Genomic DNA, 27,343 nt, shown 5'->3' with positions numbered 1-27,343 from the left:
GATATATCTGAATAGTTTTTCTACTTTTTGAAGACTTGGATTTTATTACAATACAATCTAACTTCCTTACTCACTCATCCACAGTTACTAGCAATCTCCATGCCAAAAAAACTGCTTAATTAAGATTTAGTGATTCAGTTTTAAGTTTTTGTGAGAAGTGTAAAGTCTAAAAAGAAGAGATTCCATATATTTTTAGTAAGTTGGTTAATATTATAAATGTCCTTGGGCATTATTTGTATGGTTCATAATGAAAACTTTTTCAAAATTACAACATGAATATTACTATCAAGCTCTGGTCTTTTACTTTAATCTTTCCATGAACTGAATTTTCTTAAATCCAATTTTAAAGCTAGTACTGGGCATCATTACTTACAGTTCAAGTGGGAAAATCGTGGACTAGACAGGAAGCGACTGTGATCCTGCCAACAAGATGACTGATCTAACCCATAAGCATGGGAGCTTTCAGCAAAGTTTCTGTCATCCTAAAAAAAGAGAGCACGGGCATTTCAGTTCAAATCATTGCAATATGTAAGGCTCAGGATTCACTTAAATGTACTGAAAATAAAACTGAACCTCAAGATACAAGCTATGTTATACCATAATTTAATATTATAATCCATGTAAAGAGAGAGAGAAGGAAATCACCTAAAGCCATGACAATATGACATATTTCTTTCCAGACTCTTTTTTCCCCCGTGTGGATAAGATTTGTAAATTTTACTGTAAAACTCTGCGCTCTTCATTTATTTATATTTAATAATATAAATGGGCTTCCCTGGTGACTCAGAGGTAAAGAATCTGCTTGTCAATTCAGAAGACAAGGGTTTGATCCCTGGGTCAGACAGATCCCCTGGAGAAGGAAATGGCAACCTATTCCAGTATTCCTGCCTGGGAAATCCCATGGACAGAGGAGCCTGGTGGGCTACAGTCCATGGGGTCGCAAAAGAGTCAGACATGACTTAGCGACTAAACAACAACAACAGCAGAGGCACTAATATAAAGTTGTAGAAAATCCTTATATTTAGTTTATGTTACTTTAGCTTATGTTACTCACATAAGGGGCTACCCTGGTGGCTCAGATGGTGCAGAATTTGCCTGCAATGCAGGAGACTTAGGTATGATCCCTGGGTCAGGAAGATCCCCTCAAGAAGGAAATGGAAACCCACTCCAGTATTCTTGTCTGGAGAATTCCATGGACAGAAGAACACGGTGGGCTACAGCCCATGGGTTTGCAAAGAGTTGAATACGATTGAGTGACTAACACTTTCACTACCCCCCACTCATATACTACCTAGTGGATATACTATGCTTTACTCAAGTCTTACTTTTCTGGGCATTTAGGTGGTTTTTCAATGTTTTACTCCTATAAATAACACTGTGAAAAATATATTTAAATATATAAACTTTCCCATGGTTAGCAATATTCCTTATGACAAATGCTTGGGTGGAAATACTGTGCCAATAAAAACAATTTGATGATTTTAAATACATTTACCTAGACTGCTTTCCATGATTATAAATATTGTTACTCATTCAACAATATTTAGTACATAAACAAAAATGAACCCTTGTGGATTCTATGAAATTTTCCTTTTCCTCAAATCTTAGCTGAAAAGGGGAATTATCTTTGAATAATTTCACTAGCTAAATAGGTTAGAAAACAGATGCTTTAATATACCTTTCATTGATAAATAGTAAAAATTGCATATTTTCCCTCCTAAATGTTTTCTAATTATCTGCTACACTTCATTTTTCTTCCTCATACTCATTCATTCATTCAATAATTACTTATTTGGCACCTACTATGTGCTGGTCAAAGAGCAAGTATAAAACATCGATGCAAATGATCCTGAAGGATGGCAGAAGGGAAAAACATTAAACAAACTATACAAAACACAATTCAGTTAAAAACTCTGGTAAGAACTATAAGAAGAAGAGTAAATAATAGGAAGAACTACATTTAGATTTGAGGTCCAGAGAAGTTACCTCTGGAGATGATATTGAAGGCGATACTTGAGTGCTGAGTACGAACCAATGAATCAGCCAGATGAAAATCGTACGTGGAGGATGGAAAAAGTAGGAGGTGAGGAGTCCCAGTGAGGTGGTGAGAGAGTGGTGCTCTAGACTCCTGTGGAGGTGCTGAGGTGAGAAAGAGTTCGGTGTGTTTGAAGAACTGAGGGAAAGCCCACAGCTTAGGCACACTGAGCCTGGGGAAGTGACTGAAGTGATATCCAGAGGTCGGATTTGGCGTGCGGATTTTTTTCCTTAGGTACGATCAGAAGGCAATCAATGGTTTTGAGGAGAGGAATGATATGTTTCGATGTGTATTTCTCAAAGATTATTCTGGCCTCTGTGGAAGACAGGCTGGAGTACCCCAAACATGGAAGTGGGAATGCCAGTTAAAAGATAGGAACTGGGGATGACTGGGGTCAAGGGAGACGAAAGGATTGAGAATGGTGCCAGAAATGCTGGATGAAACAACTGCAGGCAGTCCATGAGGTCACAAAGAGTCAGACGTGGCTGAGGGACTGACCTGAACTGAGGCGGCCCAGACAGGTTCCTCAAAACTCACATACAGCAAGGCCTCACTCAGCATGACTCTCTGATGACTTAGCTGCTGTTCTCTGCACTAGGTACCAAGTTTATATTGTATTTCTTTGTCACACTTATATGTATGAAATGCCAAAGAAAGGTTAAAAGACTAAATATGTATGTGTGTGTGTGTCTGTGTGTATACATATATGCATGCATGGGTTTCCCTGATAGCTCAGCTGGTAAAGAATCCCCCTGCAATGCAGGAGACCCCAGTTCAACTCCTGGGTCAGGAAGATACCCTGGAGAAGGAAATGGCTACCCACTCTAGTATTCTGATCCAGAGAATTCCATGGACTGTATAGTCCACGGGGTTGCAAAAGAGTCAACCACGATTGAGTGACTTTCGCTTCACATATGCATGCATACACACACACACATTTATAAAAATCCATTTATTCTGAGCTAAATGCATGAACATAATCCTAAAATGACTTAAGAGCATCATTTTCATGTACCAAAAGGGAGTTCAGTTTCATTTAAGATGAAAGCCAGAGGTGTTAGCAAATGATAGACAGTTTTCATTAATCATGAGAATTTCATAAGAAACTGGAAGTCATTCATTATAGGTTTGCTGGAGAAAAAGGCTATATTTTTGACCCTTGAACAACACAGGGGTTAGGGGTGTTGACCCTCTGTACAGGCAAAAATCCTTATATAACTTGTAGTTGGCCCTCCGTATCCGTAGTTTGCATCTATGAATTCAATCCACTGCAGACTGTGTAGTACTGCAGTATTTACTCGATTAAAAATCTGCATATAAGCGGACATACGCAGTTGAAACCCATGTTGTTCAAGGGCCAACTGTATTAAACGTCCTCATTTTCTACATACGAAAATAGAAATATGAGTTGTTGAATAAGTAAAAAAAAATTGAAGGAAAAGGGATAACAGTGCTAAATTGTATGTATATATTAACCCAGTGTCAAAATATATGAAGCAAAACTGGTAGAACTATAAGGAAAAAGTATGCAAATCTATAATTATAGTTATTGGGCTTCCCCTGTGGCTCAGCAATAAAGAATCTGCTTGCAGTCAGGAGAGGCAAGGGACATAGGTTTGATTCCTGGGCTGGGAAGACCCCTTGGAGAAGAAAATGGCACCCCACTCCAGTATTCTTGCCTGGAAAATCCCATGGACGGAGGAGCCTGGTGGGCTACAGTCCACGGGGCCACTGAGTCAACATGACTGAACACAAGCACACACATAATTATAGTTGGATATTTCGACATTCCTCTCTCAGCAACTCATTTAACTCAGTAACTCTCTCACAAAACATTTAGATAAAGAAATGAGTTGAACAACGCTACTGGCCAACTAGACCTAACTGGTATTTATAGAATACTCTATCCCAAAACAGCTGATTACAAGTTTTTTTTCAAGTGCACATCCAACATTCTGCAAAATACATTATATGCTTGGTGGCAAAACAAATCTCAATAAATTTAAGATGACTGAAATTATACAAAGGATGCTGTCTGACCACAGGGAGTGACGGAAGAAATCAACAAGAGATGGATATCTGAAAATTCTCAAATATTTAGAAATTAAAGAACATACTTCTAAGTAACTCATAAGTAGAGATCAAAAGAAAAATTAAAAAAAATTTACTTGTATGAAAATAAAAGCACAATTTATCAGAGTTTGTGAGAAGGCATTAAAAGTGTATTTGGAGGGATACGTAGAACATTAAAATGTGTATATTACAAAAGAAGAAGTCTCAAATTGATAATCCAAGTTTCCACTTTAAGAAACTAGAACATGAACAGCAAATTAAGCATAAATTAAGTAAAAGGAAGAAAATAATAAAGAGCAAAGGTCAATTAAATCAAAAGCAGAAAAACTGAAAATATGAAACCCATAGTGGGTTTTTTTTTTTTTTTTTTAAGAGCAATAAAATCTAAAAATCTCTTCAGAGACTGATTAGGGAAAAAAGAGGGAAGATATATGTAGAATGAAAGGAGGATATACTATTATGCCTATAGACATTAAGAAGGTAATTAGGAAATATGAACAACTCTGCCAATAATTTAGACAACTTAGACCAAATGGGTATAAGTAAACAGCCTTAAAATGTGTCATCCAGTACTTCTAGGCATCTAGATTAGGTTAATAAATTCAAGATATGGACAAAGATTTTTATACCAGGATATTAATCAATTGATTATAGCAGAAAAAAGCTGAAATTAATTTTAAATTTTCAACAACATGAGATTGGGAAATGAACTATGGCATAACCATAATGATGATCATAGAGAAAATTCATATATATATATATGTAATTCATTTATATATATAAAGTGCTAAATAAAGAGGAAAGAAAATTGTCAACAAATAATGATTTCAATGTAAAAAGGTATTTAAAAGTAAGAATTGGGAAACATACACCTTTAAATTAAGCAAATAGGTTTTAAAAAAATTTGCTATTTATTTTCTTTTCAATATTTTTCCACATTTTCCAAATTGTGCCATATTTTTAACTGTGATATGCCAAGAAGCTGGTTGCATCATTAAAAATATAAGAGGTCCTTTTTCTGTAAACAGAAAAGATATAATCTGTGCTTTGATGCCAGTTGGTTTTGTTTCAGAAATGTAAAACCCTACCTTGGCAAGAATGAATAGGATTTGACGACCCTTGTGGACTTCTCCTTCCTCTGGGAGGCACACTCTGAGGCTGTCACTACACCAGCTGGTTCATTCAGCAAGATGCCCAGATCTACACCTCCACTCCTGTCCTTTTCACTGTCTTTCTCAGTCCAGGCATCAGTGGGCAAATATGAGTGTGTCTGCTTTGCCTTGAGTTTTCCTTTCTCTTATTGGCCCATAATCATCTAAGCATCTTTTTAGTGGGAAACCTTTTATTATGCTTTTCTCTTTCACATTTTATATAGAAAGCATGATTAAGTGAAGATTTCCAGCACTGACTGAGAACACAACTCTCCTTTCTATCTGTGCATCTTCCAACTCCCCGAGGCCTTTAGAATTTCACATCTGAACATAATAGATCCATGGTTTTGGCTCGAGTTACCCCATGTCAGCTCATTCTAAAGTAGCTGTTGGCATACAGCTGGGACTCCATGAACAGTTGACCCTTGAACAACACATGCTTGAACTGCGTGTGTCCACTTAAACACAGATTTTTTTTTCCAATAGTATATACTGTAGTACGATATGATTTGCTGTTGGTTGAATCTAAGAATGAGAAATAATACCTTGGATACAGAGGGCTAACTACAATTTACAAATGGATTTTCAAGTGCACTGAGGGTCAGTGCCCTTAACTCCCGAGGTGTCCAAGGGTCAGCTGTATGTCTTTAAGTTTCAACATTTTACAAATCTTCAAAAGATTGCCAGAATCCCCAGGGTTACCTAGAAATAAATAATGAAATGATCCCTAGAAGAACACCCTAAAAGAAAAATATTTCACTATCCTTTTGAACAAATCAACATGTCAGAATATGAAAACAATATCTTCAAATCCTCCAATTATATATTGATATTTAATTTTTGGACTTTCTATGCAAGTTAAGTTTATAGGGTCACCATAAGATGGCTATTTCTAATTTCTACATTTTTTCAACTAAATACTTATATATTAAAAAGGAAGTATTGGTTAAAAAGGAAGATTCTTTGCAAGCTTTTGTTTTTTGCCAACTCTCACATCCTTAGCACAGGGACCTATTTTTATTACTGTCTTAAGTCTCAACAAGCTATTTAGCCATAATTCCCTGCAAAAATTCCACTGGGTGAAGGAACTTGCAATTTCTAATATTTTCCCTGGGTTTCTTCCACTTCTCTTTCATAACACACATTGTAATTGGTTTCTTAAAAGTTGTTCCAACTTGACTAAATCTTTTTGCTAAACTGATCTCTAATGATTAATATTTAATGATGCCCACCAAGTATTTTTCTCACAGAAATATTGTAAGTTCAAAGTTTATAAGACAAATGCTGCATTTAATTTTTAAAAAATTTTAATTTCTCCAACTCTTCCCCTAGAGAAAAGGAAAAGACACTTACGTGTCTTGTCTTTTTTTTGTCTGAATCTGTGGCAGAAATGTTTTCTTGAATTTGTATCTAGCCTAACAATGTTCCCCATTTTTATTCCCAATTCTCCATTAGTGCTTGAAAAAGCTTAACCTCTTCCTCAGTAAACTTTATTCCTATTTGAAAGTTCTAACTGGACAGTTTACTTCAAGTTAGCCTTCCATAACTCAATCTGTGTGGCTGCCATTATATAGCTTTTAACTTCCATAAGGTTGTGGCTTTGATCACCTCTTTCTATATTTCCACCTACCCATCCTAATCTTCACAGTTCAGGACGGTGCCATATGCAATAAGGAACTCAATAATGATCATGTTCCTGAAGGTCTGCTCTGTGGAAGTGGAAAGTAGCAGACTGTCACTCTCAGTATCTTCATGTAAGAAAAGGACAGAGCTGGGCAAGATCATCTCCTAGGATTTCTCAGCACTGACATTCTGAAATTCTAATCTACCCAAGCAGAACCACGGAACAATCAGAACATCTAACAACCCAAACCATCTTTTCCAAAATTAAATCATAATGCAATAAACATGAAGCCACATTCAGCCACAGAGGAACAGACTCATGAAAAATACTGTATTGGATCAGGCCATTTGATAAATTTACCTATATTCAATTGCTATTTTATGGTGTAAAAATTTAATATTCTTAGTGACTCATTAAAAAAAAAAGGAGTATACTCAGCTTTTGTTGTGTGTGTGTGTTTTTTTTTTTTTTTTTTTTACCCATTTCAGACTTGGCTCTATATGATTTTAATCCATTTTCAAAAACCAAACATATTCAGAGTGGGTAAAAATTTCCCATAAACAAAGATACTCAAAAAAATGTGTCACTGACTTCAGAAACAAAGGGAGAGATGCAAAGATATTTTATAATGATGGTTCCCGGAACCAATGTTTATTCCCTGAAAGTGACTATTTAAAAGGAAACAAGGATTGTTTGGATAAATATGTTATGGTATATTTATTACAAACTAACAAGACAATTAACTGGCATTATCACTCACCTAGAGCCAGACATCCTGGAATGAGAAGTCAAGTGGGCCTTAGGAAGCACCACTACAAACAAAGCTAGTGGAGGTGATGGAGTTCCAGTTGAGCTCTTTCAAAACCTAAAACATGATGCTGTGAAAGTGCTGCATTCAATATGCCAGCAAATGTGGAAAACTCAGCATGGCCACAGGACCGGAAAAGGTCAGTTTTCATTCCAATCCCAAAGAAAGGCAATGTCAAAGAATGTTCAAACTACTGCACAACTGAAGTCATCTCACACGATAGTAAAGAAAATTCTCCAAGCCAGGCTTCAGCAATATGTGAACCATGAACTTCCAGATGTTCAAGCTGGTTTTAGAAAAGGCAGAGGAACCAGAGATCAAATTGCCAACATCTGCTGGATCATCGAAAAAGCAAGAGAGTCCCAGAAAAATATTTATTTCTGTTTTACTGACAACGCCAAAGCCTTTGACTGTGTGGATCACAAAAAACTCTGGAAAATTCTTCAAGAGATGAGAATACCAGACCACCTGACCTGCCTCCTGAGAAATCTACATGCAGGTCAAGAAGCAACAGTTAGAACTCGACATGGGACAACAGACTGTTTCCAAATAGCAAAACGAGTACGTCAAGGCTGTATACTGTCACTCTGCTTATTTAACTTATATGCAGAGTACATCATGAGAAATGCTGGGCTGGAAGAAGCACAATCTAGAATCAAGATTGCCGTGAGAAATATCAATAACCTCAGATATGCAGATGACACCACCCTTATGGCAGAAAGTAAAGAAGAACTAAAGAACCTCTTGATGACAGTGAAAGAAGAGAGTGAAAAAGTTGGCTTAAAGCTCAACACTCAGAAAACGAAGATCATGGCATCCAGTCCCATCACTTCATGGCAAATAGATGGGGAAACAGTGGAAACAGTGGCTGACTTTATTTTGGGGGGCTCCAAAATCACTGCAGATGGTGATTGCAGCCATGAAATTAAGACACTTACTCCTTGGGAGGAAAGTTATGACCAACCTAGACAGCATATTAAAAAGTAGAGATATTACTATGCCAACAAAGGTCAGTCTAGTCAAGGCTGTGATTTTTCCAGTAGTCATGTATGGATGTGAGTGTTGTATTATAAAGAAAGCTGAGTGCCAAAGAATTGATGCTTTTGAACTGTGGTGTTGGAGAAGACTCTTGAGAGTCCCTTGGACTGCAAGGAGATCCAACCAGTCCATCCTAAAGGAAATCAGTCCTGGGTGCTCGTTGGAAGGACTATGTTGAAACTGAAACTCCAATACTTTGGCCACCTGATGCAAAGAATTGACTCATTTGAAAAGACCCTGATGCTCCTCATTGAAGGCAGGAGGACAAGGGGACGACAGAGGATGAGATGGTTGGATGGCATCACCGACTCAATGGTCATGTGTTTGGGTAAGCTCCGGGAATTGGTGATGGACAGCGAGGCCTGGCATGCTGCAGATCATGGGGTCACAAAGATTTGGACACGACTGAGAAACTGAATTGAACTGATGTACCTGATATATTTAGAATTTTGAATTCAATATGATTAACAATTGTATCTTTACAGTTAACTTTCTTCATAATCTTTCCTTTCTTAATGCTCTTATTGAGCAAATTATTGTGAATATTGAAGAAAGCATGTGGTTTGTCAGGGGAACTGGGTTTGGTAGGGTTAAAAAAAATAAAAACCGTAATGAATGCAGAGTTCCAGAGAACAGCAAGGAGAGATAAGAAGTCTTTCTTAAGTGAACAACGCAAAGAGATAGAGGAAAACAGTATGATGGAAAGTTAGGGATCTCATCAAGAAATCTGGAGATATCAGGGGAACGTTTCATGAAAGGATGGGCACAATAAAGGACAGAGACAGTAAGGACCTAAGAGAAGCAGAAGAGTTTAAGAAGTGGCAAGAATACATAGAACTATACAAAACAGGTATTAATGACGATACTGATGATGGTATGGTCCATCATCTAGGGCCAAACATCTTGGAGTCAAATGGGCTTTAGGAAGCATTACTACAAACAAGGCTACTGCAGGTGATGGAATTCTAGCTGAGTTATTTAAAATCCTATAATATGATGCTGTTAAAGTGCTGCACTCAATATGTCAGCAAATTTGGAAAACTCAGCCAGCGGCCTAGGGCTAGAAAAGGTCCAATTTTCATTCCGATCCCAAAGAAAGGTAGTGCCAAAGAATGTTCAAACTACTGGACAACTGTGTTCATTTCACATGCCAGCAAGGTCATGCTCATAATACTTCAAGCTAGGCTTCAGCAGTACCTGAGCTGAGAAATTCCAGATGTACAAGCTGGGTTTAGAAAAGGTAGGGGAACCAGAGATCAGACTGCCAACTTTCATTGGATCACAGAGAAAGTAAGGGAATTCCAGAAAAACCATCTACTTCTGCTTTGTTGACTATGCTTAAAACTTTGTGTGGTTTCCACAACAAACTATGGAAAATTCTTAGAGATGGGCATACCAGACCACCTTACTTGTCTCCTGAGAAATCTGTATGTGGGTTAAGAAGCAACAGTTAGAACCGGACATGAACAATGGACTAGTTTAAAATTCAGTTCAGTTCAGTCGCTGAAGTAGTTGTTTTTCTGGAACTCTCTTGCTTTCTCATGATCCAACAGATGTTGGCAATTTGATCTCTGGTTTCTCTGCTTTTTTTAAAACCAGCTTGAACATCTGGAAGTTCAGTGTTCACATACTGTTGAAGCCTGGCTTGGAGAATTTTGAGCATTACTTTGCTAGCATGTGAGATGAGTGCAATTGTGCGGTAGTTTGAGCATTCTTTGGCATTGTCTTTCTTTGGGATTGGAATGAAAACTGACCTTTTCCAGTCCTGTGGCCACTGCTGAGTTTTTCACATTTGCTGGCATACTGAGTGCAGCACTTTCACAGCATCATCTTTTAGGATTTGAAATAGTTCAACTGGAATTCCATCACCTCCACTAGCTTTGTTTCTAGTGATGCTTCCTAAGGCCCACTTGAAATTGCATTCCACGATGTCTGGCTCTACGTGAGTGACCACACCATCATGATTATCTGGGTCATGAAGATCTTTTTTATATAGTTCTTTTGTGTATTCTTGCCACCTTTTCTTAATATCTTCAGCTTCTGTTAGGTCCATAACATTTCTATCCTTTATTGAGCCCATCTTTGCATGACATGTCCCCTTGGTATCTCTAATTTTCTTGAAGAGATCTCTAGTTTTTCCCATTCTATTGTTTTCCTCTATTTCTTTGCACTGATCACTGAGTAAGGCTTTCTTATCTCTTCTTGCTATTCTTTGGAACTCTGCATTCAAATGGGTATATCTTTCCTTTTCTCCTTTGCCTTTTGCTTCTCTTCTTTTCACAGCTATTTGAAAGGCCTCCTCAGACAACCATTTTGCTTTTCTTTTTCTTGGGGATGGTCTTGATCACTGCCTCTTATGCAATATCACGAACCTCGGTCCATAGTTCTTCAGGCACTCGGTCTATCAGATAATCCCTTGAATCCATTTGTCACTTCCAGTGTATAATCCTAAGTAATTTGATTTAGGTCATACCTGAATGGTCTAGTGGTTTTCCCCACTTTCTTCAATTTAAGTCTGAATTTGATAATAAGGAGTTCATGATCTGAGGCACAGTCAGCTCCCATTCTTGCTTTTGCTGACTGTATAGAGCTTTGCCATCTTTGGTTGCAAAGAATATAATCAATTTGATTTCAGTATTGACCATCTGGTGATGTCCATGTGTAAAGTCTTCTCTTATGTTGTTGGAAGAGGGTGTTTGTTATGACCAGTGCGTTCTCTTGGCAAAACCCTGTTAGCCTTTGCCCTGCTTCATTATGTACTCCAAGGCCAAATTTGCCCGTTACTCTAGGTATTTCAATTTAGGAAAAAATAGTTTAAAATTAGGAAAGGAGTATGTCAAGGCTGTATATTGTCACCCTGCTTATTTAACTTAAATACAGAGTAAATCATGTGACATGCCAGGCTGGATGAATTACAAGCTGGAATCAAGACTGCAGGAAGAAATATCAACAACCTCAGATATGCAGATGACACCACCCTTATGGCAGAAAAAGAAGAGGAACTAAAGAGCTTCTTGATGAAAGTGAAAGAGGAGAGTTTAAAACTGGTTTTAAACTCTGCATTCTGGTTTAAAACTCAGCATTCAAAAAACTAAGATCATGGCATCTGGTTCCACCAGTTCATGGCAAATAGAAGGCAAAAAAGTGGAAGCAGTGACAGACTTTATTTTCCTGGGCTCCAAAATCACTGTGGATGGTGACTGCAGCCATGAAATTAAAAGACGCTTGCTCCTTGGAAGGAAAGCTATGACCAACCTAGACAGTGTATTAAAAAGCAGACACATTACTTTGCCAACAAAGGTCCATATAGTCCAATTTATGTTTTTTCCAAAGGCCTTGTATGGATGTGAGAGTTGAACCATAAAGAAAGCTGAGAACCAAAGAATTGATGCTTTCGAACTGTGGTGTTGGAGAAGACTTTTCAGAGTCCCCTGGACTACAAGGAGATCAAGGCAGTCAACTGAGGAAATCAGTACTGAATATTCGTTGGAAGGACTGATGCTGAAGCTGAAGCTCCAATACTTTGGCCACCCGATTGGAAGACCTGACTCACTGGAAAAGACCCTGATGTTGGGAAAGATTGAGGGCAGGAGGAGAAGAGGGTGACAGAGGATGAAATGGTTAGGTAGCATCACCAACTCAATGGATGTGAATTTGATCAAACTTTGAGAGACAGTGAAGGACAGAGAATCCTGGTGTGATGCAGTCCAGTTTGGAGTCGCAAAGAATTGGACATGTCTTAGCAACTGCACAAGAATAGCAAAAAATATGTTCATACAAGTACACATTTTGACTTTTAATTAATCACTTTTGCTCCTTTGCTATTTTCAGGTTTTATAGCAAAAAATATCTCAACTTATTTGGCAACCTTTTGTTTAACTTTTAAAATGTCAAGATGCAATCAACTAGTTAAATATTATGGCTGGAAAGTTAGTCTTAATCCATTCAAAAGAACAAAAATTGCTTCAGAGTTCATCATGATTCAATTACCTATGAGGTTTCAGATGTGTCATCTAATAATTACTGGAAAAATAACAATGAAATCTGTTAGAATTCCGTGAAAGGCTGAAGTTAGGGAAAAAAAGTTTAATCATCAAATTAGCATGCATTGTGTATTCTGGAGTCAAAGATAAGGCAGACAGCGTCTGCCCTCAAAAGTCATATAATCCATAGAATAGCATTACCCAAATTTCAGTATTTACCTTTAGCTATATTTACTATTTCTTTTACGGTAACTTAAAGATTAGACTTGCACCTCAAATCATCAGTTTACCCCTCCGCCCCCAGTGGCTCAGATGGTAAAGAATCTGCCTGCAACGTGGGAGACCCAGGTTCGATCCCTGGGTAGGGAAGATCCCCTGGAGGAGGGCATGGCAACCCACTCCAGTATTCTTGCCTGGAGAATCCCACGGACAGAGGAGCCTGGTGGGCTACAGGTCCATAGGGTCACAAAGAGCGACCCTTTAAAGGGTCACTTTACTTTAAAAAAAAGTCACTTAAAGTGACTTACTTTACTTTTTTTTTTTTTAAGATTAGTTGCTGCTGCTGCTGCTGTTATGTCACTTCAGTCGTGTCTGACTCTGTGCAACCCCATAGATGGCAGCCCACCAGGCTCCGCCGTCCCTGGGATTCTCCAGGCAAGAACACTGGAGTGGGTTGCTTGCACCTTAAATCATCAGTCCTCAATCTTTTTGGCACCAGGGACCAGTATTGTGGAAGACAATTTTTCCAATGAGGGAGTTTGGGTTGATTCAAGTGCAGTAGGCTTCAAGCTCTTAGAGAATCTAATGCCACTGCTGATTTGATAGGAGGTGGAGCTCAGGCCTTAATGTGAGTGATGGGAAAGGCTGTAAAGACAGGCAAAGCATTGCTTGCCCGCCACTCATCTCCTGCTATGTAGCCAGGTTCCTAACTCAGGCCAGCGACCATTTCTGGTCTGTGGCACAAAGGTTGGGGACCCTTGCCCTAAATCTCTATATAGGGCTTCCCAGGTGGCGCAATGATAATGAATCTGCCTGCCAATGCAGGAGTCGCAAGAGACAAGGGTTTGATCTCTGGGTCAGGAAGATCCCCTGGAGTAGGAAATGGCAACCCACTGCAGTGTTCTTGCCCGGAGAATCCCTTGGATGGAGGAGCCTGGCAGGCTACAGTCCACAGGGTCGTAAAGAGTCAGACAAGATTGAGTGATTTCACTTTCATTCTTTCCAGGAGAGGTTTAAATGATGGCAAATTGCTTGGGGCTGGCAGAGGCATAGAGCTATATTTACATAGCAGTTTACACACAACTTCTTTAAAAAGCATGGAGAGAGGTGGTTATACGTCATTGGGGTATTATGAGGTTAAAGCTCCCTCAGTTTCCACCGTGATTGCCACTGCTATTCCCAAGCAATATCTGTAAAATTACGTAATACACTGATGAGATATTTTAATAGTCATTAAGTGAAAGTCACCTCCAATTGTGAATTGCACCAGGAGTTATATATTGCATGTTTCAGAAGCTAACAATTGTAGACGATTTAAGGTATGGACAGAAATAGCTGACCTTAGAGAGAAAGTGCAGTCATTAATTGCTATGAGCAAAGCATAAACAAACCACGGAGCAATTCAAGCAGGGAGAAACAGCTTCTAGGAGCAGCACACACGTGCTTACGCTGAGCACATATGACAATGGGCTTTGTCAGACTCTGCCTTCATAACCTGTGCTGAAAGCCATTATCATCGCTTCCTTACCCACCTCTTCTTATCCTGTAAAACATCTGCTTTTAAAGAGAAGTTGCCTACTAACTCTTCTGCTAGAAATTGAAAATCATGATTTTCTTTTCAGGAGGAGGAAGGATGGGAACAAAACATGCTTTTTGTGATTTTACCGAAAACTCCACTGCTAATTAAAACCATATATTGAACATGGGTAGAGAGCAAAAAGGGCAGGTAGCAAATGGGAATATTTTGGACAAAACCATGCTCCTCTGTGAATTCCAATTAGCAATGCTATGTTATTGGCTGACTGTTGAACATTCTGTTCTATTCGAAACAGCTGGGACAGCAAAGAAGTCTGTTGTCTTACAGAAACCCAGTTAGGCCTGATGAAATGAGCTACGGAATGCTTTGTTGTGTATACAACGCTGTGTTCGATTCAGCAGTGAATTGAAGTCTCTGTATATACTTTGAGATCAGGCTTCGTCCAGTTAACTTAGGAAGCTCAATACAACGTTACATTATGCTCTCAGCAATTGTTGACACTGGTCCTGCTGAAAATCTTGATGGGTTTCTATAAACCTGATCCTTTTGAGCCTGGTGATGGCCATTGGAGCAAACAGAGGGCGATGAGTCTCCTTCTGAATTGAAAGGGAATCTGACTTGCACACTTTCTACTATACCTCCCCTTCCACAAGCAGCAGTGTGGTCATATTGGATGTCTCCCTGCCTTCTGACATCAGCGAAAACATCAGCGAAGCCAGCTGCCAACATGGTTCTGCTCTTCCAAGAGCTATTTGTCTGTCAACAGTAATACACTCAGGGTTCTACGACTGTAATACTAACAGTGATTCTTCTCCAAACAGATGAGGATAAAACACTTCCGTGTACCTTGTCATCACGAGCCTCTTTTCAAAAGGCTTTAGAGCATCTTTCTTCTCTGAACTTCCACTGCTGTTTATTGGGATCGACTTAAAAATTTTTTTTGGCTGTGCTGGGCCTTAAGGCAGCCCACTGGCTTTCTCTAGTTGCGGTGTAGAGTGGAGCCCAGGCTCTAGAGTGCAGGGGTTCAGTAGTTGTGGTGTGTGGGCTTATCTCCCGGGTGGCTTATGGGATCTTAGTTCCCCCACCAGGGATGGAACCTGTATCCCCTGCATTGGAAGGTGGATTCTTAACTACTGGCTCATCAGGGAAGTCCCCTAATGGGGTTGTCTTTACAGCATTTATCCCTTTCTCCTTTGTACTACAGTTATTTGAATTCCTAAGGATTGGTAATGACTTTTCTCATTAAAATGCCATCATTCTCTCCACTTCCAGCGCTGCGTCTTGTGCACAGTGGAAATTCAGTATATGTTTGCTGGATGTTGTAGTCAGCAACAACAGACTTGAAGATCTTACCTTAAGAACAAAAACTCTCAAAGGCAGAGATCTTCGTTTTGTTCACTGATGTGATTCCCATGCACCTAGAAAGTTCCTGGCACATGGCTGAAACTCAACAAATATTTGTTGAATGAATGAACAGTAGTATGACTTTACAAAGAACTTGTGTAGTATGTATTTGGCTGATAAATAAAGAAAAGAGAATACTTTACATAACATGTAAAGGAAGTAAGAATAGTTTGGTAAAAGTCTTCTTTCTCTAGACCAGGAGTTGGCAAAATTTTCCCACAGAGGGCCTGATGATAAATCTGTGAGGCTCTGTGGGCCTTCAGTTTCTGTTGCAACTACTCAACTCTGCCATTGAGCATGAAAGCTGCCATAGACCACACACGAATAAGTGTTTTTACTCACAGAAGCAGTCAGCAGGCAAGACTTGGCCCATGGCTGGCCGTCTGCCAAACTGCGCTCTAAAACAACTGGACAGGAATTATCTGTAAGGATTAAGATGACAGGTAACTCTTCTCTACTTGAAGACCTGCCTTCTGTATGCTTATACGTGCTGCCACCCCCATCTCCGACAGGAAATGCAGTGCTTTGGCAATATAGTCTGTACAGAGTCTGAGCAAACTCTGGGAGAGAGTGAGGGACAGGGAGGCCTGACACGCTGCAGTCCATGGTGTTGCAAAGAGCTCGACATAACTGAGTGACTGAACAACAACAAATCAGACGCAGCGTCTCTGATTATCCAGGAAGCTAAGAAATTAACAATTTTTTCACTGCCCATATGAACTTATTTCTTTTGAAGCTGCCTCCTCTTTCATTCTTAATAAGTTATGTTTATAAAAAGCATATAAGCAAATGATCATTGGTATCTATGATTTGCAAAAATGTGCTCTCACATTTTTCGCAACAATGACTACAAAAAATGTGACAGTCTCATGAGTTTTGCCTTAGATCACTGCATTATTTCAGGCCAGACATCTGCTACACAAGATAATAATCTACGTATTCATCACTGAAATGGATCAATATTTAAAAATGTTTAAGTAGTATTAATGTGGAACAATGTCATCATACAATGTGCTTTGTGGCTCTTTCCTGCATTTGCACTCCCTATTTGCAAAATTTTCAAACTTATCTTCTCATTTTGATAAGTGTTGGCCTCACAAAACCAGGCTTGATTTCCTCTTCAGCTGCAAATGTAATTTTAAAGAGAACTCCAATGAGATTACTTGCTGAACATGTTAAACATTCAGAGCTTTGCCATATGCTGTTATAGAAATTGCATTGATTTATCGCAATTTGGGTGCCTCTAGATAGCACTGATTCACCTGATACTGAATCTAACTGTATTGGGAAGCAATGTCTTAAATATTTCATCTGCTTTTAGACCTCTATTGAACTAAGAGGCATACACTGTGTTTCTGTGCTTTTGGAGAAAACAGACTTTTATTTATTAAAGATATTGTCCTACATTTGGTGACTTCTAAAAAAAATTAAGGGACAGCAGATCCAAATTTACACTATAATAGCCTGGTGGTCAAGGATATAGATTCTTGTAACCAGGCAGATGTAGGTTTTAACCATGATTCAATCACATAATCGCTCTATAACCTGTTTTTCTTCAGTGGTTAAAAAAAAAAAAAAAAGAGGTTGCTGTGAGGATTAAATGAAATCAGGCACATAAAGCATAAGACACATACAAAAAGAGCAATTTCATGTAGTTTGCTCTAATATGTGCTCAGTAACGAGTAGTTATTATTATTAGCTATTGTTGTCTAAGCCTTGTTCTTCTGCTTAAGTCAGTGGCACTCTAAGTGGAGGAGAAATGCTTGAGTATATGAGACCTGATGAGAATGTTGGAAGACAATTTAGTGAACTTAAAATTTGCCATATATGATAACATGATCGCTGCTATAGTCAATAATACCAATATAAAGAGCAAAGGTATAAAAAGCACAAAGTCCAGGCCGCCCTCTTCACAGTAAGGGCATCAATAACACGGCATATTGTGTGAAGTTTCTGTTTGGGATGGGGGAAGTAAAGAGCTCACTTTAAGCATGCCAGGGAGGGCTTATGTAAATGAATACTGTCTTTACATCCACTGAGCATTCTGTCCAATTACATTCAGAGGAGGGAAGATGCACCTTAAAAATAATTACACTTGGCTGAAATAAGTGAATATATACAGTGTAATGAATATGCATACATATTGAACTTTGTAAGAATATAAAAGAGCTGAAACTTTAGCTTTATTTTCTAAATTGACTTGGAGTGTACTATAGATGGATCCTCTCTAGCTCGGTGTTCTCAGTGAGAGTGAGAGAGCAGCTTTGCCCTCCAGGGGATGCCTAGCAACATTCAGAGACACTTTCGGATGCCACAACTTGGGACGGGGAATGTGACTGGTATCCAGTGAGTACATTCTTAGGGACGCTGCTTAACATCCTACAATGCCTAGGACAGCCTCTGCAACAAAGAATTACCTGGCACACATGTCACTAATGCTGGGTTGAGAAGTTCAGCTCGAGGCCGACAGCTGTTAAAGGTCAAATGAGTGTCAAGTCACCCATAACCCACCTGGGTCTTGGACAGCTTCTAGGGAATGGTTTGTAATTTAGGTCAAATCTTCCCAGTCTCTTATATGGTCCCCCACTAGTGAATCACAGACAGAAGTAGTAATATGGAGCTCTTATCCTCATGAAATGAACGACTACAAATGCTGATCCTAGGAACTACTATAGGCTATTTCACCTACTGAGGATTTTAGTGCAGAGAGAGGAATAGTCAGACTTACACAATGAGGAGGGTGGCCATCCACACTAAGCCACTGACCAATCAAGAGGCCAAGGGTTTCCTGGCTCAGGATTTCTTACTGTTGTTTAGTCACTAAACCATGTCCAACTCTTTGCAACACCATGGATTGTAGCCAACCAGGCTCCTCTACCCGTGGGATTTCCCAGGCAAGAATATTGGAGTAGGCTGTCATTTCCTTCTTCAGGGGATTTTCCCAACCCAGGGATTGAACCCACATCTCCTGCATTAGTAGGTAGATTCTCTTCCACTGAGCCATCTGGGAAGCCCACCAGGATTTCCTAAGCAGCATCAATTCCCATAGACAAACAAGATATTAAACAACAACGAAAGTGAAAGAAAGTGAAAGTCCCTCAGTCGTGTCCTACTCTTTGTGACCCCATGGACTATAAGTCCATGGAATTCTCTAGGGCAGAATACTGGAGTGGGTAGCCCTTCCCTTCTCCAGGGGATGTTCCCAATCCAGGGATCGAACCCAGGTCTTCCGCACTGCAGACGGATTCTTTACCAGCTGAGCCACAACGGCATACACTTAATAATTAGTTCTCAGATAAAAAGTTATAAACACGATCCCTGAATTTTTATTTTCTACTTCTACAAAATTGAAGATCTATCTCTTACATCAAAACATTTCTTTCATAAGTACCCTTATGCAAATGCCACGGGGCCTGCTTAGAAAGCTATAGCCATAACCATAGGTAACACCCAAAGTCTGAAAATGTATATAAAGGACATTACTCTGAAGCTTTGGACTCTGTGCTTGGTGTCATCCCGGCACTGCTGAAGAGAATCTCTGTGAACTCGGTATTTCGAATATCTCCCGTCAATTCTGTCGGATAAACTGCAGGAACCCTGCAAAAACAAGAAAGGGTCTAAATTGGTAGATGAAAGAGAAACCAGAGCTTGAAATTAAGCTGAGAAAGTTCTGATATCTAGATAATAAATCATTATAGACATTTAGAGAGATATACAGAGAAATCAGAGGTTCCCAAGGATAAGGAAAAAGATGGTCACTTTAGATGCTACCATTAAAAATAAAAACAGTCCCACAAAAGTTATTGGCCTTTTTTTTTCCCCACTGGTAGTCCCTGTGCCAATCCATGACTGACACCCTTTAGGTGAAGGGAAAAATTTAAAGTAACAGTGAGTTGTTTGAAGATAGTATTTAATGATGCCATGCCACTTTTGGATGGTATATACTGTCCCTTAGAATTGCACTTAGCAAAAAAAAAATTCTCTTTCTTCAACACACTACCTGTTAACTATTATTTCATGCAGATTTTTAAATGTAAGGATAGCTCATCTCGGGACTTCCCTGGCGGTCCAGTGGTTAAGACTTTGCGTTCTAACGCAGGGGGTATGGGTTTGATCCCTGACTGGGGAACTCAGATCCCATATGCTCCAGGGCAAAAGACCAACACCGTAAGACAGAAGCAATCTTGTAACAAATTCAATAAAGACTTTAAAAATGGTTGACATCCCAAATATCTTAAAGGAAGTAAAAAAAGAATAGCTCACCAGCCCTCAAAAGCATGAAAAGATTCAGGTAATAAACTAAGACAGAAAAATAACCAGGGCTTGCCTGCCTTTCTATTTTTCCTTCTTTCTGGGGATAGAGGATAGAACACAGCAAATAGTCACTGCAGCCTGTTACTTAGACTCTTTTTTTTTCTGGCTGCACTGCAGGGCATATGGGATCTTAGCTCCCCAACCAGGGATTTGAACTGGGCAACCCCTGCATTGGAAACCTGGAATCTTAACCACTGTACTGCCAGGGAAGTCCCCTATGTAGACCCTTCAGTATGAATTAGGGAGAAATTAAACAGAATTAGGGCAATTGATTTTCATATATAAGAAAAATCATCTATTTAGCTCCCCAAATAGCCTCAAATAACTTTTTGAATGTTCAGACCAGAAGGGGTATCAGAATTCCAAAGTTATCATTTTTATTAAAAAAACAAAGTTACATCCCAAGTAAGTTAAGAATGACCTGTCCAAGGCTAGGCAATTTGTGGCAGAGTGACCTTGGAACCCAAAGCTGTTCCCTCTCCTCCATATCAAATATGTAATGTTTAAATGTAGGATTGTGGTGCTGAACCATTTCTTTCAAAATAAGGATTAAAAAATAAAATGAAGTGGGACAGGGAGGGAGGGACAGAGAGAAACAGAGAGAGACAGAAACTATGACACCTTTAAATAAGAATAAAGTCAAGATCATCTAAGTAAGATAACACTTGTATTCACATTTAGTTGTCAAGAGACTACAGTGTTGTCCAAAAACATGTGAAATGCATTTTCACATATATGCTAGTGATGCCAGTGTGAGTAGGAACAACAGAGGTAATATTGTTCAAGTCTCTCATTTTATGGATGAGGAAATAAGCTCTTAAGATATTAAGTGATTTTGTCTGGGGCAGGAGCATGAACCAGAACTTAGGTTTTTAAACTTGTTAACTGCATACTGAATTTTAGAAAGTTTTAAGGATTTGAAAAATATAATCTACATCTAATAATCTAAAGGTTTTATATATTTTTATTTAAGGCAATGTTTTCATTAATTGATTACATGACCTCTTTTTATCGTATAGACGGCTTTAGAGTATATATGGAATGGGTTTCAGGCTAGAGGCAGTAGGCAAAACAGATGGGCTTTCCTATAAATATGCAGAATTATATCATAGTTTTATATAATCTACACACTCCAAGCTTCAGTTTCCTGAGTAGTAAAATGAGGGAAAATAATGCCAATTTATAATGTGTCTCTGAGGATTTGAAGAAATATAAAATGCTTAGCTTTTGCCTGCCATATATAGTGCATAATACTTGCTAACAAATTCCTTTCCATTTTAAAAGTAGATGTTTCCATTTGAATGACTAAAAGTACAATTCTAAATTTTGAAAAACATTCTGTCTCTAAAAATTTCACCATCTTCCTATGGGAGTATGCATACACATAAGCTAGATTTGTAGATAATTAATAGCCCATATGATGAAAAATAAGAGAGAAATTTGGCAATAGTAGAGAACAACTTTTACATTGTACTTGTGAACATTCTGTTTAATGTAGACCACTGAGGAAAAATGAGCTGTTACCGGAGGTTAAATTTTACATTTTCATACTGGTATAAGACAGGCATCAGTTCCTCAAGTGACAAATGCCAGCTGTTTCTAATACTTTCTCTCTTGCCTGCCCTTCATTCACTTTGATAACTTCTATTATCTAAAGAGAAAAAAGTGGAAAGGACAGGGGTGTAACATATTGCCTCCTTTCCGCATTGGGTCATATAAGGGTGAACAGAAATTATATCTTCTTGTACATTTTACATAATTCTTTGATAGAGACTGAGATTTAGACTGCAAATATAAAATCAAATCATGAGAAAGAATTGAAACTTTAATAAAGTATACTAGAAATGCTTGGTTTTATTCTACATGTGATATTCCAAATTTCCACATGTGTCAGCTCCTTAGATCCCACTGAAAAATGTTCAGTTACTGAACTAGCAAAATACACAGTGAAATTTTAAAATAGTGTAGACCTTGAAAGCTGAATCTCATTAATACCTCCAAGAAATCAATATGGCATGATCTGCCTTATATTTTTTACTTACTATATTCTCAAATATGTTAGAGTTAAGCAGAACCTAAATATAAGTTACATTTTAAAGGCAATGTGAAATGAATGGTTAATGTTTTTCAAAAAGAGACTCTCACCTCTGTTTGTACATACAGGGCCAAAAAATTACAGATCATGAAAACTGTCCACTCCATATGCATCCCCAAGGGGCCATGTGAAGATGCTATCTGGGCTGGACCTTGTTTGGCATGACTGGGCAGCAGGGTTATTTGCTTTGCCTCTCTCCTCTATGAGCAACTTAAAAAAAAATTATAGTAGGTAAACCCACATATGTAATTAACTGACTTCATAAGGAAATCCTTTGTGGTTAGAGTTCTATCAATAAATAGCATTAGATACAAAATCTAAAACTCTATGTGGATTTGAATCATTATATTGTCATATAGGGATAACCTGTGTACTACTGTATCTCTACGACAAACAGTACTCTGGAAATTTAATGATTTAATAAAAGAAGATAATTCACAAATGAAAACTGCTCATCAAAAAGTTATATATTACCAATGTAATGTATTTTAATTCTTCGATTTTTCTAAATTGTAATTAAAGCTTTAGGGAGCCAAATGAGCTCCTGGTAATAGGGTAAAAGTCTCTCTTTTCCTTTATTGTGCTAACATATAAATTCCATTATTTTCAATCCTGGCTTCACAAATGTCAATAAACTCAGATAAGATTGAGAGCTAAGAGTCTCCAAGCTCTTTGGTTTTCCCTCCCTCCCTACAATTTTCTTTGCACATCAGGAAGATGTCACTTGTTCTCACTCAGATAAAAATACTGAAAGAGACAAGCCAACTCTTTCTCACTCGGAAGCCTTTGAAATCTTCTAGTAGGCTCAGTTTCTCAGGCACAGACTCCAGATGGTCCAAAGCCACTCGGGTACTCTAGAAAAGAAAACAAGGCAAGCAAACATTATAAAAAATTGATCAATACTCTCAGAATCCAACTACTAAAAATTGGCTGTACCACTGGTATAAGCAGTTCAAGCTGTAGATTGAGAGTCAACTAAGAAGAAATAGTATTTCTAATATAAATGTATGTTTTCAAATCAGAAAATAAAAGTTTTAAAGAAGTATATGAGATGCATTTGCAAACTGCCTCCAATACAAAGCTCTTCGTAGATAACTGCTTTCAACTGATACGCTATGAAACTTTCTATAGAGAATTTCATATTAATTTACAAACCTGCTTCAGTGCACATCAGAAATAAATCACAAGGTAATAATGAGAAAAAGATAAATTTGCATTTACTTATCTACAGAGCCCATTAGAGATCCTTACATGTTACCATTGTAAAGAAGAAAAGAGCTCTCAACAATTATTTGAGTTAAAAAGAAAAAGTGCAGTTCTCAAAAGACTTAGAAGAAATATCTGAAATTAAAGATTTCGCCACAGGGACAAAAGGTCCTGTTGATTACAAATCAATAACTTCTACAGTCTTTGATTAGCTAGTCACTGATTTATACATACCAATACAACCACTAAGAGGGAATGACCTGAAAATTATTTCAAAGCCAATATTGAATTAAGAGGTTAAATGTAGAATAACCTTGAGACCAGAGACTGTACCATACACACCTCTGTATTCTAACTCCCGTCACAGGGCAGGCACATAGATAGCTTTTACATTCAAAACGAATTGTAAATATTCAATGAAATTAAAAACAAACCCCACAGCTGTGGCATGGGAAGAAAGGGGCCTGCAAGGACCTGCACGCAAGTTTGCACAGAGCTGTTGAGAAGTTAGTGACCACCCAATGTTACAAGTGTTCCTCCACATCTCCCACATGAACAGACCTGCGCAACAGATTATGAAGGAAAGTGACAAGTGTCCCTTCTGGACCGAGGGAGTTGGGTCTGTGTGCTCCCTCTTCCATCTTAGATCCTGCCGTAAGGACCCTGGAGACCACATGTTCCAGAGGGCAGAACTACAAGACAGAGGAGAGCCGCCCACTACTGGAACGTAACGGGAATGAAAAAGCAACGTGCACAGTGTTAAGCTGTCATGGTTTGTTAGTTACCAATGCACAGCACATAATTTGTTGCAAAAATACCTGAGACTTATATAATCAAACTGTAGGCTAATCAGGTGGTTAGATGGCTTTTTTTTTTTTTTTTTTTACTGGGAGGAGGCTCCATATATGTACAAGAGGGTTTTTTCTCAGGGGGAGTTCAATTTCTTTTGGGAACTAGACAGGGTTAGGAACTGGTGTTATCGTCATCTGATAGACCCACTTTTATTTCCTGTTCGGATCCCTGTCTCACAATGCTGCTGCTCTCTGCCTTCACCTCTAATTCTTCTCCAGAGTATACCCTTATGGCTCCCCGCAAGGTGTGTGGAGAGGTACAGATGGAGACAGTTTGGAGGCTCGAACTCTTTCTTGAAGACACTTCCAATGTCCTTATTTCCACTCTTTCCTTCTGCAATAAAAAAGTACCACCAGCTCAAAAACCTTTCTGAAATTCTACAGGCTGAATAAAATCTGCCTTCCAAAGCTCTCCCCTTGACAGGCATGTTAAGGTCATTTTACCTCTTTATTGTTATGAGTCATTTTGCCCTATCTTCTTTGACTTGGAGTTATAGATGTCTTCTAGTTATCAATGTGTAAACCACTGTTTCTGTTTCTTCATATTTGCATTTTTCTAATGTGATTTTTGAGAGAAGGGTGGAAACATCCTTACTTTGCTTTTTTGAAATTGTTAAGTTGTAAATGCTGTTTCATCACTTTCTTAACTTTTCAAGTTCTACTTAAACTTCCTTTCCAAGTTCCAGTTAAAGGACTTAAGTATTTTGTTCCTTCCCCTTAACTTGTTATCATTGTTAGTCTTTTTGTAGCATGTGCTCAACTTAAACTGCCTGTGTAGGGTGGATTCATCAAAACGACTTTCTTAGACTCACGGACTACAGAGAACAGTCTTGTTTTTGCCAGGGGAGGAGCGGGAAGGGATGGCCTGTAAGTCTGAAGTTAGTAGATGAGGACTATTATACATGGAATTCATAAGCAACAAGGTCCTACTGGACAGCATGGAGAACTCTATTCAGTATCCTGAGATAAATCATAATGGAAAAAATATAAAAAAGACTGTACATACATTTATAGCTGGATCGCAGTATGTTGTACATAAGAAATTAACACAGCATTGCTAATGAACTGTATTTCACTAAAAAAAAAAATGACATGTTTCTCAGCATAGTCCTTCACGTGTAGATTTAGGGGAACTAGTAGTTTTAGCCACCATATATGCTACATTCATTTAAACAGTAAAATTATAGCTTTCCTCAAGAATTTATATTGTCCCTTGAATAGTAAAATACAAATCAATGCCATGGTGATTTTAAAGCAGAATTTTATGCATTGGATAAACTCTTCTTCATAAACAATAGCTTTAGTACAACTTGTTGTTTAAAAACTTTCATTTTTTCATCTCATAATTTTTCTCATTCAAAAGTGATGCTCTAAACTTGGGTTAAATATTAATATGTTAAACTCATTGTGATCTTAAAATAAGCAAATAATCTTTTCCCTACTGTAAAACCAGTAGGTTATGTAAATATTTTTGCTTAGAATTTTCAATCAACCAAGTGATGCATGAATAAGGTTTCTTTTTGTTGCATATTTACACGTACTAGTTTATTTTGACTATTCGATTATGTTTGGGTGTACTTATTCAAATGGTGACTTTTTTTGAGTAAACCTTCAATCTTAAAAAAACTGCTTGGCTTCTTCTTACGTACAGTTATTTTTCTACTTCCCTCCCCAACCTCCTGTGTCTCAGTTAACATCTTCATACTTTCTCTTCATCTTTTTCAGTTGTGATTATTTTATATTCCATCTATGGATTGTTTTGCAATATCTCATTCAATATCAGAAATATTTTCTGGTACACGTCTTTCTCTGTATCCTTATATTCTAGTCAATCGATAACACCAAATGTATTATCTAGGTAACACAGGAAAATTCATAAGACTTAGCACACTTTCTGTTCTGCAGGAACTTTTAATTTACTGGAAGGAGAATATGCATATGCAAAAGATGTAAGAATTAAACAAAGAAAAAAATTAACTGCATTTATTTTAAGGAAATCACACGTACAGATGCTCAGATTTTTAAGTCATCTGCAACAATAAGATATGAAGTAATGAAGATAATGAGACCAGGCCTGCAGGCATCTCAGGTCTCATAATTTTATGACTGAGTGGTACTGGGGAGCACATTTGTTTTCTGTCCTTCTCTCTCTCTCTGTGCATGTAAGTGCGCTTAAACCTACCACTTTCAAATACAGACTTAAGAGTACGCACATTCAAGTTCGAACTCTATTTTTTGTTTTGTTTTTTAATGTGAGGCTGGCTGGGATTCCGTGATTAGGGTCTTGTCACATTACATGGCATTTCAAGTTTACCTTCCCCCAAAAGTTTACTGTGCTATGGAGACAAGAAGTAATAGCAGATGGGAAGTCTAACCAGGGTTTGTTGGATTTTAGACATAACATGAGGGCCTACAGCCTGCTAGCTCTTAGGGCAAAACACCTCATGGACAGTCAGGGAAGTTTTTTATTTTTTAAGTTGGTTAATTATATCTGCCTTACATAGTTGAATGCTTTAAAGAGCACAGACAAGTCTTCTCTGGTAGGATTAAGGAAACAATTTCTCAAGTTTTAATGATGGCACTAGCAAATGACAGGTGCTTAACCTGTCTTTAATTTCCTGAAACCAATTTCCCAGAAAAACTAAATCAGACATTCACAGAGGGGTTTTAAGATTGTTTCTCTTTTGAAAATGTTACAAGATACTAAATTTCATATCAAATTTGAAAACAAACAGAAATTCACAACTAAGACTCCATTTCATAAAGATCAATACAACACAAGGAATATAGTATGTGGTTTAACTCAGAGGCTTAAGAAGCTGGACTTCCACTGGCCCAGGAAGCAAATGATCAATTATACCTACTTCTATGTAGTAGGACAATTAAAAACTGAACTATACAAATGTAATTCAGTTATACAATACAATTCTTAATCCTCATACCATCATATAATGTAGATACTAATGTTATCCCCACTTTGCAGATGAGGCAACTGAGGAGCAAAG

The 27,343-nt window shown here is 38.1% G+C and overlaps 1 protein-coding gene across 9 annotated transcripts in view; it reads right to left on the bottom strand.

Moving 5' to 3' along the window:
* CEP128 (centrosomal protein 128) overlaps positions 1 to 27,343 on the bottom strand; it is a 479,221-nt gene that overhangs the window by 5,739 nt on the left and 446,139 nt on the right. For all 9 annotated transcript variants that reach the window (XM_070378430.1, XM_070378426.1, XM_070378432.1 and 6 more), the window contains 3 exons: positions 23,058 to 23,135; positions 19,356 to 19,469; positions 374 to 482 (listed from right to left, as the gene is read on the bottom strand). In XM_070378430.1, the coding sequence (XP_070234531.1) occupies positions 374 to 482; positions 19,356 to 19,469; positions 23,058 to 23,135 (301 nt within the window). The remainder of the gene's footprint in view (positions 1 to 373; positions 483 to 19,355; positions 19,470 to 23,057; positions 23,136 to 27,343) is intronic.

This window comes from Bos mutus, chromosome 10 (genome assembly GCF_027580195.1).
Source record: "Bos mutus isolate GX-2022 chromosome 10, NWIPB_WYAK_1.1, whole genome shotgun sequence".
NCBI classification, from domain to species: domain Eukaryota; kingdom Metazoa; phylum Chordata; class Mammalia; order Artiodactyla; family Bovidae; genus Bos; species Bos mutus.
This window is presented reverse-complemented; position numbering and strand designations above follow the sequence as displayed.